Source organism: Calidris pugnax, unplaced genomic scaffold (genome assembly GCF_001431845.1).
Source record: "Calidris pugnax isolate Ruff unplaced genomic scaffold, ASM143184v1 scaffold211, whole genome shotgun sequence".
NCBI lineage: Eukaryota > Metazoa > Chordata > Aves > Charadriiformes > Scolopacidae > Calidris > Calidris pugnax.
In genome coordinates, this window is record NW_015091083.1 from 6,134,081 (window position 1) to 6,151,386 (window position 17,306).

Consider the following 17,306-nt stretch of genomic DNA (forward strand, 5'->3'; position numbering starts at 1 on the left):
AATTATAATAAAATTGTCTTTTAATAAGGAGGCTAATAACAGCCTTTACTATACACATAGGGGAAAAATACAACACTGCTTCAGACCCATAATGTGCAAAATGTAAAAAGAGCTTGGGCACTTCCACCTTCTTTAAGAGCACTCCTTGCCTTGATGTCTTGTTTTGATTTACAAAAACTTCTCGGCAGTAGACTACAAACAGGCATCCAGATGCAACCGAAAGTCAGACACGAAGAGCACTGCATACTCTTTTAAAAAAGGTTCCAACTTGGTTGTATTTTCTTTAGCAATATAATCGCACTGCGAATGTCTGCAAACTATATGGCTCCCTCTTGTGCTTATTATACCACATTTCAGTGTACAAAAAAAAATATTTTACATTAAGCCATAAATACTTGGGCTCTGTTCACCCTGCAGTAGGCATGCAATGCCCATAAATGCTGATGGAAATCACACGCATACCTTCTAGGGGAAAAGAAAACTCTGCAGTTTACAAAACTTCTCTTTGGAACAAGCTACAAAAACATCTTGCAAACTCTAAGTCTGCTGCAATGAAAGTGGTTTTTTTTTTTTGACCATTTGCTGTATTTTGATAGCAATGCAGAGGCCAAATATGCCTTTAAAGTACATCTGTAAGAACTTGTAACTATTTTTTAGTTATCAAATTACATATGTTTAGAAAGGTGTCAGTGTGGTTTCTAGAGCCTGGCTAACATGCTCAAGGATTTATTTTTGTCTACTCAACATCCCACCTGTTTCTGCTTATCAAACCAGACTACAGTTTAGCTTGCAACAGCTGTGAAATGCATAAATCTGCCCATTCTTCATGCATATCCAGACTAAGCACTTGGAGACAGAGGGAGAACCGACTTCAGCATTCTGAGACAGCCACCCGTATGGATAAGCCAGGGAGATAAAACAGGCCAGTGCTGTGTCAAACTGCACACCTATCAGAAGCCAAATTATTTTAATAACAGTCTCTTTGAAATGAAAATGAAGTATTTGAACAAATGATTCGTTAACCCCTTTATTTCCCAGACATTAGAAACCTTTTGCAGACTAAAAATGCTGCAAAGAAGTTAAAATATTTTGCCTGCACAAAATATTCCCTTTTTCAGTGTCTTCAAGTATTAACAAAACACTTTTTATTTCAAGATGCTACTTGCATTACCTTCTGCAGTAGAATAGCTATCAAGAAAGTAAATATAGTTATAAGATTTTTGCCTTTTAAAAGTGTATTTGGAAATTAAAAATAATAATAATAATAATGAGATGGCATACCTGAAGCAGTACCAAAATCCTGGTCACACAGGGTATCTTTCATGAAAGTACTGCGAAAGCAGTAATAGTACTGAATGAAATGTCGGTATTAAAAATTCTAACTTAGATTTTTATAAAGCTTAAAGAATACACTGCCTGTTATAGGAAAGCAGGTTTGCTTTGCTTTTTTTCATTTATATGATGAATTTTTCTCTCCCCACCTCCTCCTTTTCCCATATGCTCGCGAATTTCCAAAAACATTAGCCTTAGCACTAATATTTCGTGGGTCAACTTTGTTCATAAAATGATATGACAACATGCAAGATGATACTTAAATTTATTTTGGCTTTCCTGAATAACGAAAAACGGTACTTTGTTTAGGGGAAGAAAGAGGTTTTTTGATTTTGTTTAATGAACTTTTTTCCTCCACTGTTTCATAAATTACATGCTCTTATTTTTGCAAGCAGAAACTGAAATCAGTAAGTTTTAAAACTTTTCCATGAGTTTTCACCAAAAGTATTAATAATAGGTACCCAGTACATTCACTTGGCACTCCTGGAGCCAGCTGAAATTACATATACCTTTCTCATGTGATATTTACTGAATACTAAACATTCAGCTGAAATCGTGGTTACATGGCAGTGCTGAAGCATGGCACCAAACAACCAGAACACACCAAAAATTTACCTAATATTTATTACCACTTCTTCTCCAAAGAACAAATAAATAAAGCAAATAATTCCTACCTGATCTACCTTCACGCTCTTGTTCAATATGAAACAACAGCTATGTTACACAAGAACATAAAACAAGCAATAAAAGCATTTTTCAGGAGAATAATAATAATAATGATAAAAAAAATCTGGTCTAGATTTCTGATGACAAGTGACTAGAACGTATTTTTTAACAACTCATACAACAGGCGTCAGTACAATAAGAAACACCTTCTTGGGTATATTAATATAAAGCTCAAAGAGAAGACTGCCATTTATTTAAACACTATTTCCACAAAGGTTCTGCAGTGCTGCAGATCAAACTGAACTGAATCAGTCTCAACAATATCAGGCTGAGAAATCTTCCTCCATGAGTTGCCATAACAGTTTTCATAGAATTGCAAATGTAAAACAGAAAATATAACAGTGCAGAGTATTAAAGGCTTGTTACCAAGTACAGCAAGCACATAATCATCATCATCACTGGGGTTCTAAAGACAGTCTGCCCCTGCAGTCATCTCACATACATTTTCTTTCCTGAAGGCAGTCAAGGCCAGGCTGGATGGGGCTTTGGGCAACCTGGTCTAGTGCGAGGTGTCCCTGCCCATGGCAGGGGGGTTGGAACTCGATGATCTTTAAGGTCGCTTCCAACTCAAACCATTCTATGATTCTTTGCTCAAACTGTAGCTTTTCTTACCCTTAATAGTCAACAGCATGGACTTTGATGCAAAATATAAATCATTTTTTAGTGAAACATTACTTTGACCACGTTAGTTTAAATGCTATACAAATGATATTTCATTAGCTTTAACAATAAGAGAAATTGTGTGTACTTGCCATCTTAAACTATGCGCCACATGAACTTTCATAAACTAAAAAATGCTTTGTCAAACATTTAAGCTGCTTTTCACATAATAAATACCACATGCTTCGATTGCTGTTACACCACTGCATTTTATATACGTCCTTCAGCTGTGCTTGCATCACTTTAATATCAGCTTACATTTATTCATCAATGACTGAGAAGCCGTTTTGAGATACTGGACATGTGGAAGTCAAAATCCAGGGTGTCATTCCAGATCTCATTTCTCAGTAAAACTGTATTTCAGAGGTTTTTAATTAATGTTGTCACCATATAACCTCTCACATAATACTACTGGTGCAGGATTAGTCAATGAAAATGATGGAATTAGTCATAGTGATAGTTTAGCTATATGATTAAGTGCTGCAAGAGCATGAATAGCAGTTGGAAGAGCTGGATAATGTTACACCATACCCTGTTAGTAACTCTTTCAAAACAGTAGAACTATTCAGGGGTAAAAAGATATTCTGAAGAAATAAAATTTAGGAGTTCTGTTTGTTCAGAGGGGAAAAAAGTGAAAAGCTGAAAGGTCATGTGTGGACTGGCAACCTAGAATAGCACATGGCAAGAAAAGAGAGTTGGCTAAACTATCATTTCCCGAATTGTGATACCCGGAAGGAAGAATTTTGTTCCTTCCTGATTAAAGTAATTGTTCCTACACTACTCCCTCCCTCAAAATGAAGCGCATCTTGTCTGGTTTTCACCTACTATTTTCAGTGACTTAATTTTCAAAACATATTCCTCTGCTCCTTATACTTGGTAAATTGATACCGAGTTCAAAACATCGGTAGTCCTTCAACCTCCAAACAGCTAAGCAAAACTTTTGTTGACTTAAAATAGTTAATGCAAAAGCTTTGGAACTCTGACAATGTTAAAGGAGAATAGAATTGCTTTCTGTCTTCTGAACTCTCCCATGACCAAAAAAGAAAATGTCTCTAGATCACACAATTGTGGAAATTCAGTACATAGAATCATATGCTTTTTACACAGATTGTGCCACAAAAAGCTTTGGGTGTTTGGACATTGAGCATTACCTTGACAACAACACATCATCATTCACTTACAAAATCAATTATATCCAGACATCCCTCAGAGAAACAGTTCTGTCTTAGTTCTGTCTTAGAAACTCAATTTAAAAAATTACTTCAGAACATGATGAAAAGTTCACTCACTTCAAGCCTCCCCATACTGAAATTGTTACCAGATGGGTTTATCTTTGTATTTGAAAGCAATCAAAACAATTATGTTACATAGAATAGAAAACAACAGTTAATACACATTCATTGGAAATACAACATATGCAACAGTTTTATTCTATGTCAATTAACAATTATAATTTTACTTTGTTTACTGAAAACTATACATTTTTCAAAGAGTCCTAGAGGCATAGGTTGCAGATCTCCACAGGTCATCTAGCCCAACTTCCCACAGGCAAACTTCTGGAGTCTGGCTATCAGTAGCAATTTGAAAACAATAATTGGATCATCCCTTATCTCCTTTTCCCCAGAATAAACAAATCCAGCTCCCTCACTCTGTCCTTGTATGGATAAAGGAGGGTTAACAGCCCTCCTCTGATCTCATTCCAGTTTGTCAACATGCCTCTTGTACTGGTGGGTCCAAACCGGTACAGTATTCCAGATGAAGCCTCACTCAGTGCCAAACAAAGGGCAGTAATCACTGCTCTCAACCAACTAAACACATTCTTAGATATTCATAAGCCTACTGAACTGTGAAATTTTAACAGAAGTTTAAAAAACAGCAGGAAATTGCTTTAATGATTCAGATATTTAAGAGCAATACACTTGCTCTATTATTTAGCATCACTGTTTTCATACCTTTCTCAGTAATCATCAAGAGAACGACATATATGATATGCCACATTTAAGGTGCTTACCTGAATAACTTTGTAGAAATAGGCATACTGCCGAGCTGTATTTTTATATTGGCTAAAAACATCGTGTATGGCCTGAGTTGACTGAAGATACTGCACTTCATCTTCTTCAAAATAGAGAGGAGTATCGTATTCACTGGGGAGCGTCTGGATGTAGGGCAACCAGAAAGAGTTGGGGTTGGCTCGCTCACAAAGAAGATGGAAAGCCAATGTTATGTTGCCCATTGCTTGAAGAATTCGATCTTGAGAATACAGGGATCCTGAATTAACCCAGAAAGGTGAGGGACTAAATTAATGCTCCATGGAAAATATTATCCTAGATTTACTTTAAATGAACATTTAATGATGAGCTAATAGCTAAAAATTTTTAACCAAAAGAAGGCTTTTCAGGTTTCTAAAATATTGAGCTGCCCACACTGTATTATGCTGCAAGTTATTTGACACAGTAAATGCCGTTTGTACAATTGCATGAAGGAAGACATGAAGAAACCAGAACAATACTCTCAGTACCTCAGAACATTTTATCTCTGAGTGTTACACAAGCTACATGATATGTGTTCAAAATAACATACACACTTCTGGAAAATATCTAGTGCACTCAGCCAGAAACAAAGCGGAAATTTAAATTCTTTCCACTGACACTTCAAGCTTCTGGGTATTCCAAACGTGACGGTTGGCACGATAAGCAAGTCCTGTAACAAAGGAGATCAGCTAAAAAAAAGAAAGCCTCCTATTGAACGGTCCCATACATCATACATATCAACTTCTTGATTAAGAACTTCCTTAAGCTCTTACCTAATACTGAATTTTTAGCTGACTCAACTGTCATCAACAGTTTTCTAGGAACCCACAGAAACAGCTCTTCAGCCTGCAGAAAGGAAAAAATGCATAGAAGGTCAGTTAGCATTTATATGATATGCCAAGCATTTCAATTACACATCATCTTTAAATTACAGGTTGTTTTCATTATTTTTTTTAAAGTTGAAATTTATTCTGAATCAAAATTCTTCCTTCTTTTCCACTGCAAACTAAACAGACATGATTTGTTTCATATTGTGGTAACCAACCACCCCAATCTGCATTACACAAAGCTTAAAACAAAGACACTTAGATTACAAAATAAAGTGATTCAGTTTGGAACTGCTAACATGTAGATTGCCCACACAACCTCAAAGCTACCATTATACTGGTACATTATATTCTATTAATTATGTGATCAAATATTTCCTCCCAGTAGAGATTTTTTCACATTTCCCATTCTTATTTTAGAACAACCATTCAGAATTTTTATCAACCAGGATTTTTATTTAGCTAACTGTGTCTATATGTCTTATCTCATGATCAAAAGATATTCTTAACAATTAACAGGTAATTTTGTTGGGGTTTTCTGTCATTTTCACTGGAAAATAAGGATTGCAAATACCTCTGAGGCAAAAAGACCCAGCTCTAAATGAAGGGACATAAAAGAGACTACATGGTTAGAAAACATAGAAAAGCGGGATACATCAATGGGGCAAAGTACTCCAGTGATTAGGCTAAACAGTATAGACAACAGAGAGAAAAAAAAAAAACACAACTGATTAAAAGTTCACAGTACTATCCAACAGTTATCAAAAATAATACTCAATTTTATCAATAAGTTTATTTCTCAAGTATGCAGAGTTGAGAGCATTTCAGAATAGCAGTTTCATAAGCAGTCAATGGGGAAAGGGAAGGTGGTGAGTGTTTTGGAGCTCCGCAGCTACATTCCAAACACAATTTTCTAATCTAAGTCAAATGTTCACATGCTCACCTTTATCTCTCTTGTTGCTTTCAAACCAAACCCCTCCTCTTCAAAGTTAGCTATTTCAAAACCCTCTGTGGACGCTCCATTTTCAGTTGCCCACTTTATCAATTCAGGGAAATAGTCATCTCTTTTTCCATCAAAGACAACAGACAAACCTATATACACAATTTGTCAAAAAACAAATGCAGAAATAAGAGGATCTAGAAAGATAAAGAAGTTCAATATGAAACCACATGTAAAAAAAAAAAGCTATCTGCTATCCCACAGCAGTTCTACTTTGAAGTAGCTGAGTCAGAACTGGTCTTTGTTAAGTGTTACGCAATAGCATACAAATGTACCCAATTTTCATCAACTACAATATTCTGCCAAATTGGCTTACCAGTCATCTTAAAAACACAACCACCTGAAGCAAGCTGTGATGAAATATGAAGCTCTCCTCCTCTTCCTCTTTTAAATAAGTTGAGTGAAAATATTTGCCAGCTTAATACTGATGATAAATGCAATCACCACAACATGTTAATACAGACACAAGGAGGAATTTGAGAGGCAAGCTGCGATTTCATTAATTCAGCACTGGAAATGAGGATAAGCAGATCTCAAGCCTCCTGACATCAGAGCTCATCCAAGTCTTTACACTTTACTTCTCTAACAGGCATGCAGTCCACTGGTGAAATGGCAAGCCTCGTTTATTTCCTCAGCTTTCCCCCTTAATGTCACTGGATTTGAATCTACGCATTATAGTTCCCAGCTACAATCAGCCAGCTCCTTTCCTACCTCTTTGCCTCTGTGCTCTCTTCAGCCCAAACTCTAGTCTCAGATCACGTTAAAAATGTCCAAACTCCCCTGAAATGCTCAGGCCATTTTATGAGTGACAAAACATCATCAGCAAGTTGCTTACATTCAAAGATATTTTGGTTAAGCACAGGTGATAAATACATCTTTAGATTGAAGAAATTTTTCAAAAGTAGCATTACTCTATTTGAAGTATTCCCCCTTCTCCAAATCACACGTTTCACACCCCAGAACCACTCAAATCTGCAGTTAAAATAGACGTGCAAGTATCATCTAAAACAACAATGTTTGATGATGCTGGATAAAAACTTGCTATTGATAAAGTATTTTTTTGAATGCAATGAGAATGTGGTGCACAGTGTTTTGGCTTTTTTTTTTTTAAACTGGGATTTCATTTCATACTTTATTTCATACTCCCTTCAAGATGCTATTTTCTGTGGAATCTATTCAGAGCTGAGGCCTCACAGATCTAGTACGACTAGTCACATAGCTTCTACAGAACTTGGTAGGTGTTTATACTGTCCAGGACCTTGCTCTTTTTATTTCCAACATGGACAACTGTAAGCTTTTAGCATGCAGCTTGTATTTGGAAGCATTCTGTAAGCACCCATGAAATTCTACATCTGTCCTTCCTATATAATATGGTACAATACTTCCTACATTTTTCCAAATTAAAGAGAAGAATGAATCTTTTAAATTACAGGCACTACTGGGGAACAATTTCTTTCTATACTGAACAAAATATAGCTATACCGATGAAAATCTGTATTGGAATATTAGCTTTATTTAAAATTTTGCTAATGAGTCAAACAAGGAAAAAATTTCAAAAGTAAAATACTCAATTTTCAAATTAACAGTTTTCTATAATCCAGATCATTTTAGTTCATGTTCTGCAACCCAGCGTTCTATTCAAGAAAAGCACAAAGTATGACACTTTAGGCAATAATACTCAATTGTACATCTTACAGTTCCCCAAAGCAATACATACTTCCGTTGCTAATTGTTTAAAGCTTTTATTAAGCTAGAAAACTGCATAGTACAAATTACTATGTTCCATTAAAAAATAGTTTTGAAAGCCACCATACTATTCATACTTACAATGTATGGAAAAATGTTACATTAAAAGCCATTTGTATGTCAACAGTGCTGTAGTTGTTCGGTTTTGCATCTTTCAAGGAAAGGACTATTCTCTGTTAACATAATACTATTATACTAATTCTACCATTTCTGCCAGCAGCCATTTTCCCCATGAATGTTTCGATCTTTCTAGCACAGATGAAAGATACAGTGTATAACCTCACCCCAATGCTAGCTCTGTTCTTAATAGCCTGGATTATTAACACATGTATTACATCGTAAACCCCAGGACATGTACCATGCATTTATAGATGTCACAGGACAGCAAAACAATGACTCAAGTTCACCTCTACAGAGCAGTCACTCAACAGTATGCTGCATTCTTTTATGCCCTCTGCAAATAACTGATGTTCAGAAGTTTATAAGCCCTGCCATGAAGTAAGATTCTTATGTGTTAGTCAAAATGATTAAAAACAGGTACAAAAAGGACATTTCAAGCCTCTAAGTACAGTATTTTGCTTTTTCAAGCTCTATTTTAAATGCAGTCTGGCTTTTTTACCGTCACCATATAAATATCAGAGAAGAAAGAATTGTTATTTCTCTGCCATTAAAATACAACAGTCATAAACAAAAGGTTACTTTTAATAAAATTACAGAAGAAGCATTTTTTAGAGCATATTTCCTAATAAAAACAAAGCTACTATGAAAACACAGTATCAACAACTGTGAGTTGTTACAGAACATAACAGAAGAAAACTGTTTCAATCTGAAAAATAAGTATATCTTAAACTTAAGAAAATTGACAATAAAACCTCATATAAACCGTGGTACCATATGCATTTATGTATTTTAATTATGTGCTTGATTTATAACTGATAGATAACTGATGTATTTATTTTGGGCATTTATACATATCTATTTTTTATATAAGTTAATGTCATGATGTTGAATTGTGGAAATTGTTTCCACGCTCAGCAAAGTGTTCAAGTTAAAATAAAATAGTTCTAAAATTAAATTCAAAATGCTTAGAATCAGAGGGGCAGAGAGGCAGACTATGCCATCAAGAATCAAAAAGGCCTATATTCTCAAATTATTTTAACTTCAAGTCCTGCCCTTCAGATTGTTATCACAATCTCAAGCTCTTTTTTCTACTTATCAAACAGAATTATCACAAGATCACCTGTCTGTGATATTCACTCAGAATTATCAGTATTAAAATGGCTAATGCCAGTAGTTATGCTCATCAGAACATTTCAGAAACACTTGCAAGTGTAAAAAGCAACTGCATGTCAGAGAAGTAAGATTTTTATCCCAAAATAATACGATTGTGTGATATATATACCAACAACAAAGAAAATATCCCTTTCAGCTATCAAGAGACAATTCTTTAGGCAAATCAATACCCTGAGGCACCCTTATCTTTCACATTTACCTTTTTGCTTTTTGCGAATTTTCTCAACAAGTGAACGAATCTGTACATATTCTTCCCATTCCTTACCAGGACCCGGGGTAGGACTGCTGCATTCTGGAAATAAAAATGCCATCTGATAATGTTTTCTTTAGTAAAGTGTGTATACATACATATTTTAACACAGGAGAAAAGGTTTCACAGTAACTTTAACTGAACCTTAGTACTACTTATCCTTCAAACATGTTTACATGGTAAACACTATAATCTCCACTGCTATAAACATCCTTTTTCTCGACATGTAATTAATAGATACTTTTAAAATTTTCACAGTAAAATTTGCTTCAAGTTATTTTCTTTTCTTTCTTTTTCTTTTTATTATTCTTTCAGATTTCAGAAACATTAATTGTTTAAAAAGCTAGGAAGAAAAAAAGAGGTAAAGAGTCAGACCAGTAAGTAGATAGTCTCTATTTTCAATAAGCCAAGCAAAACACCCTGTTTACATTAGCCTGCTCGCCGTCCCTCCTGCTGTAATGAAAGCAGATGACAATAGCACAGACCTTACCTTAAAAAATTGAGAAATTTGCTGGTACATACATTTGACCTGCCTAGTCAATACGGTTTTCATAGAAGCATGAGTACTGGAAGGACAAGCAAAGGAACACTTAGCCAAGCTCTAGCTTTAGAATATATCCACAGTGTCTCTGATAATATGCTAAATGCCAGCGCGTGGATTTCTTGATCTAAGCCACATAAATCCAAGTGGACAGCTGAAGATTACCTTGCTCAACTGATCTGAAAAAATCTTTGCATTGAATAAAATATGGAAGCTTGACAAAAAGAACAGCTGATACTTGTCTTTGCTTAGAAAATTAGATCTACGTTTTATTTTTGGTAGCAAAGCAGAGGCCAATTGTAGCATAAGCATCAAACAGCTCTGCCAACTCCCTGTCTCCTCTTTGTGAGCAATCCTAAAGAAAAATCCTTATTTTCTAAGGCAACATTTAGATGTGTCCAGGATATGAAAATTTGGACTTGGGTTTCAACAAGAAGTATAGCTCAGCACACTTACTAACGGCAGTCGAAAGAGTGAACAGTATTTTAGCACCATCACATAAAATTATGCTCTGCTTTTCACATTTACTAGAAATAACGGATGAGTTCCAAATTCTTCAACATGTGAGACCTTTGGTCTATCCACAAGAACTAAGCACTACAAAAAGTTTCCGAATAGCAACAACAACAAAAAAATTATTTAAGCAACAAAAACATCAGTGCAGTTCAACTGAGTTGTATTCCTGCTTTCCACAGTTAATTCCTCTACTCTAATATCTCTTCAAAGCACTGTTCAAATGATAAGCAGAAATAGTCAATTCTTGAGGTTTAAAGGAAAACATATTTTACGAAGTTTCAATTTCAAGTTATCTATAGCAGTTTTTTTAAATCTAATCTCACCCAGTACTTATGCTTGTGTTGAGCTCTAAAGCCAAAAGCTGCCAGAAATATTGTCTGTCCAATTCATACACATTTAAATAAGCCAATAATGGTATATACTATCACAGATAGGTACTATGAGATAGATACTATGGTATGTTCAGCAGGCTGAAATAGGAAGCTTGGCCACTTACAGGAAATGAATAGAATTCACTAGCTTCAACATGAGAACATTTTGAGTGGCCTGCACACCATCCCTTTACCCAGAGAGGCATAAAAAAGAAACTTACTTTGCAATAACTCGCTAATTAGATTCAACATTTCCTTTGGAGATACCGTCGCTGTGGCTCCTGTACCCGACTTCTGAGTTTTTACTCGGCTCTTCTTCCCCATCTTCCAACTGAAACGGATTAAGAAGCACAGTCACCAATTACTAAGAAGAAAAATACAATAATGATGAATGGACAAGATCTCCTATTAGCCACTTAAAAAATAAAAAAAAAAAAAAAAAAGGAGGATGGGGAGTGTTTCTGGCACATATATAAATGCAAGTATTATTTGTATGGCCTCAACGTAAGACAACTATTCAGTGCAATCCGAAGCAGTATTTCATGTAGTTGCACATTAATTACCTCAGGGCAATTAGAAACTAGAAATCTTACAAAGTAAAAAAAGAAAAATAATTCTGATCATTTGCAAATTCATTAGTTATCAACAACTATTATGGATACCGAATTATCTATGCTATATAAACCCAGGATATTTTACCTCATTAGCTGCACTGTGGACATCAGCTGTCCTAGTGACTGCACTATAACAGTAATTCAAAACTGATAGAAGTGTTCCATTTCAAAATAAAATCAAAATATCATACGTATATCTTTGCAGCACCTTCTTGTGCTTTAATACAATTAGTTAAGGAAAACTTATTTGCAGTTACCGTGATAAATGAAACATCATCTTAGGCTCATTTTCCAATATTCAGAGCCCATTGTTCTCATGGAGGAGTTAAATCATACAACATCTACTGGAAGGGCAGCAGAGCAGAGTGGGAAACACCCAGGTGATTTCTCACATGTACTGGGAGCAATTTTCGATGCTAGCACTGAACAGGCTTCTAGAGGAATGGTTGCATGGGGTCTGGTACTTGTAAATAAGGAAGAACTGCTCATGCATACAATGGCCAGCAGCAGCCTTGGATGAAATAATTGTGAAATGGTAGTGTGAGATCTTGAGTAAAGAAAGGAAGGAAAGAAGCAGACTAAAGACTCTGGACTCACAAGACTAGAAGTGGGGCTTGCTCAGGGAATGGTAAGCAGAATGCCCTGGGAAGCTACAAAGGAGCCCGTGACAGCCAGGCATCTTCTTCAACTCTCTTCTCAGATCACAAAAATCAGCTTTCCCAACATGCAAGAAAATCAGCAGGCACAGCAGGAGGGCTGCTGGGGCCAGTCCCAGTACCTGGCACTCCTCGTTGACTGAGCTCAAAGGAAACACCAACATATGTAAAGTATAAGCGGGGACAGGCAAGTGGAGGAGAAAACAGATGCACTGGCTGGGCCAGCAGAGACTAAATCACAGAGGCCTGAAGGTGTCTGGAGTTGATATTGAAGAGGGATGTGAAAAGCAAGAAAAAACACTTCTACAAGTAAACCATTAGCAAAAGTCAGATTGGGAAAGTGTAATTCAGCTGGTAAATCAGGAAGCCACCTAGTGATGAAAGGTACAGAAAAAGCTGAGGTACCCAACACCTTAGGAGTGGTCTTTACCAGCCAGGTCTGCTATCAGGCTTCCCAGGTTTCTGCATGTAGTAGCAAAGCTCGAGGGGCTATCAAGTTAAAAGACTATTTATGTAAGCTGGACCTACGTAAGTACATAGGACCAGATAGGAAACATTCAAGGTACTGAGAAGGCTGGTGACTATCATCTTTGGAAAGTCATGGTGATTGCTTATGCCAGGAAACAGGTAACTTAAAAACAAACAAACAAAACCCAACAGAAAAGCAAACAAGCAAACACAATCCAACAGAAAAGCAAGGTGGGGGCAGGAAAGGATAGAGGATCCAGGAAACTAGACAATAGTCAATTTCACCCCATTTGTTGTACAAAACATGGAGAAAGTACCAAGGGGAAGCTATTTCCAGGGACAATAAACGTGAACATGACTGGGATCAGACAACAGACTTCTAAAGGCAAACCATGTACAACCAACCTGCCTACTTTCTGAAGAAATAAGTGGCTCTAAGGACCAGGGAGAATCAGTGGTTGCCAGTTGCTTTGACTTAGCAGGTCTTTAACACTATCTTCCATAGCATCCTGGTTCTCAAACTGAGGAGACATGGACATAAAAACTGCACAAAAAATTCTTTGGACCATGAGGTTCAAAGAATTTTGGTGAATAACTAAGTCTAACAGCCAACTGGTTTGATGCAGTATTCCTCAGTGGTCAATACTGGGCAACATCATCATCAGATTTAGATGCTAGGATAGAAAGCATCCTCAGCAAATTTATACATATTACATATATAATAGATATATATATATATAATATATGTTATTACATATAATGGGGAAAGCAGTCAACATGTTGGGAGGGCAGGGCCACCATTAAGAGGGACCTCAACAAACTGGAAGAAGCATCCAACAGAAACTTTATAAAGTTAAACAAAGCCAAATGTGTCCTGCATTTGGAAAGGAAAAAACCCTACACAGCATTCCAGCTGCAGCCTGGACTGGCAGCAGCTCTGCAGAAAAAGACCTGGAGACTAGCTGACAGCAAGCTGAACATAAGCCAGCAGCGCACCCTTAAAGCGATGAAAACTAACTGTAGTTTGAGCTGCATAAGCAAGAGCATAAACAGCAGGTCAAGGGAAGTAATTGTTCCCTTCTGCTTGGCACTGGTGAAGCCACGCTTTGAGTACTGTACAGTTTTGGGTCATGCAGCGTGGGAGGTACTGGCAAACTGGAGCATGTCCAAAGGAAGGCCATTAAAATAGCAAAAGGGCTGACACACGAGATGAAAGACCCGATGAGGGAATTGGGTTTGCTCAGTCTGGGGAAGAAAAGCAGCTCACTACTGCCTTCACCTATGTAATGGGGCATTATACAAAAGGTGGAGGCAGATTCTTCTCAGGCAAGCACAGGAAAAGTTCAACAGGCAACAGTCACAGGATACTGCAAGGGAAATTCCAAATAGATACAAGGAAACTCCTCACCATGAGGGTGGTTGAGCGCTGGAAGAGGATGGAGATTTAACTGCATCTCCAAGCAACCTTGGAGAATTTAAAAATTTGACTCAGCAAGTATAGCTAAAATATCTCTCTATATCTAAAAGAGATCCTTTTATCCCCGGTCAGTGTAGCTAGCTTACCCAAAAATGAAATATTTCCTCCTGTACTCTATCAAAAAGTTTCATTCTTTGGCAGCTGGTATTAACGCTGGAACGTATCAACCAGCAGCTGAAAAAGCTACTCCCCCAGACTGATCAAGGCTGAAACAATTGCAATCTGTATGTTAAGTAACTGTATAGGGCAGATCTTTTAAATACAAATGCAATATGTTAAAAAACTTCTAGTGGGAAAGGTACATAATCTTGTTGCTCTCGTTTTCCATTAAGATTCGAGTGAACAAGAAACTGCCAAGCCCAAGGTTAAGGTTAACAGCATTAACTTATTAACTCAAAATTAAAGGAGCTCAAAACTGACTAAAGAGGCAACACCTCGTAATAAAAGGAAAAAATCTAAGACAAAACTATAAGATACTTTCAAAAAGGAAGGCAAACCAAATTCTTTCATCTTCTGACACTAAGCAGGGCAAGTAACAAGACTATCCCTAAGTATGTGGAGATCGATGTCAGGGGCATCTCCTCCCTTTTAGCTCTCTCTAGCAGATATCAGAGGCTCAAAGAACCCATCCACGCTGCTTAATTTTATCAGTCCAAAATCTTCAGGCCAAGAACAATGCAGTTCTGTGCTGATTCCCACAAATGGTTTTCTGCATTCCCTCTAAACACAATCCCCTGCATCTTTACAATCATCAGAAAATTAAAAGCACTCACACAGTGTATTCCATGTTACAAGTTACAAATTATGACAGAGTTTACATGAGTCAAGATGCTCATAAATATTAAGATAAATAAGTTGAACAAATGAAAATATTTTGAAGGATTTTGGTTCCTCATTTCTAAGAACAAAGCATGTTTATCGACCGATAAACTGAGGAAAAGCAGTTTAAGTAAACATTCTATAACCCCAACTATCAAAACACTGTGGGCTTTTTTTTTTTTTTTTCTTTTAAGTTGTATTTAGAGGAAGAATCTGCTTGGAATATAAACATCTATTGGTAGATTTTGAGGAAAAAAAAAAACCAAAGACAACAATGCACATATTATACATGGAGACATGAAAAGTGCCACCATGCAATGAGAAGGATGATACAACAATATATGAAGCACCACACTTGAAATTTTTCCCCATATGAAACATCTTAGTATTGAGAACCTATTTTTCGCAGTGAAAGCATTGCCAGGAGTTATGTCTAAAGATAAAACTGATTTTAGAGTATGTGAACTTCAGCTTCCCAAATATGACAAAAATAAAAATTTGAACAATGCTAAGTATTTGCTTTATTACTGTAGGTGAATATTGTTTTAGAGAAAAAAAAATATCTCTAGCTGAAATCTGCTCTATGCAAGTAAGAAATTCAAGATGAATACAAGATCTTTCTCAGCTCCCACTGCTCAGATAACACACAAAGATATCATAGGAAAAACAAGTTCGGTGAACACAACTCATTAGACTGATGGCACCATAATCAGAAATGCATTTTTTCAGTAGGATGCTACTTGTATATGAATGTGAAATAAGCTCTGCAAGTATCTTCGCTCTCTCCTTTGATGCATGTGTCTTGTCTAAACCATTGCTTCTTCATCATCAGAATTTCTATAGAGAAAGTATTCTGTATGCGCCATTAAATCAGCAAGTCTCTCTCGCACACAAAAAAGCAAAACCAGCAGACTGATCTCTTAAGGTATCTTGTTGTGGAAGTGTTTCCTTTTTAAGGAATCATCTATCTTAATCAAAACTGTACTTTTTTATCTAATTCCCAATCAAAAAAAAAAGGTCTCAACTTCCTACATTCCTTATCTCCATTCACTGCTCAGTTAAATGAGACAGACATAACTATTTAAAATCTAATGCGTTTGACAGACGTATTGTTTAGTAAAAGCCGTAATTTGAAAGGAATTGCTGCTATACATGGTTGTCTAGAAAACATACTCCAAATACCAATCTAGCAGAGCAGCCGCATATAAAAAAAATAATCACATAATATATTTTATATAATATAAAAACAGATTATGAACCTTGTTTTCAAAATTTCTGAAAACTAACATACAACATATAATCCAATTTCACACTCGGCAAAAAGCAGTTTAATGGAGCAACACTCTCTCACATATTCAACCAGCAAATGATGAGTTATACTGATAACATGAGACCCAATATAGGGAAAGTAAGCGTGGTCCCCTTGTGAAACCGTTTATAATAAAAATTACATTAATAAAATCACAGTTCATAAAACATATTTTAGAGTTAGATTTCAATTCTACTGAAATCCCTGTCATTCCAAAAAGATTTGTAACTTCATTTAAAAAAAAGTGCTTTTTAATTCAAAATAAAATTTCAGATATGAAGCATCTTTTTTTTTTTTGCAAGTGACTAAAAGAATTGTTTAGAAAGAAATAAAGTATGAGCGTGCTCAACACAGCAATGAAACGACAGGCTGTTTGCCAGGACATGCATGAAAACAGAAGAAGCAATATAAAATATAGCTGTATGACATGCAGAGGAAAACAAAAAATCCTTCAGGACTGAGATGAACTGCAGACTTCATAAATATCTGAAGCAGCAGCAATACACATTTCAGTGGAAAAGTGGTTTGGGTTTTTTCGCAAGTTTGCTTTTCTGTTTGTCTTTGGGTGAGTATTTTTTAAGTAGTATGCCATGTTTCCTTTCAAATGAACGTTGTTGAAAATTCCTGAAAGCATTCTGCAAAGAGAGAGTACGCTGACAGCAATGATGAAT

At 36.2% G+C, this 17,306-nt stretch overlaps 1 protein-coding gene across 1 annotated transcript in view; it reads right to left on the reverse strand.

Moving 5' to 3' along the window:
- Positions 1-11,619, reverse strand: part of SETD3 (SET domain containing 3) — a 36,056-nt gene extending 24,437 nt beyond the window's left edge. The window contains exons 1-5 of the mRNA XM_014957640.1: positions 11,514-11,619; positions 9,814-9,906; positions 6,519-6,667; positions 5,522-5,594; positions 4,730-4,986 (exon numbers count right to left, since the gene is read on the reverse strand). Of these exons, the coding sequence (XP_014813126.1) occupies positions 4,730-4,986; positions 5,522-5,594; positions 6,519-6,667; positions 9,814-9,906; positions 11,514-11,616 (675 nt within the window). The 5' untranslated portion in view covers positions 11,617-11,619. The remainder of the gene's footprint in view (positions 1-4,729; positions 4,987-5,521; positions 5,595-6,518; positions 6,668-9,813; positions 9,907-11,513) is intronic.
- Between the last annotated feature and the right edge of the window lie 5,687 nt (positions 11,620-17,306).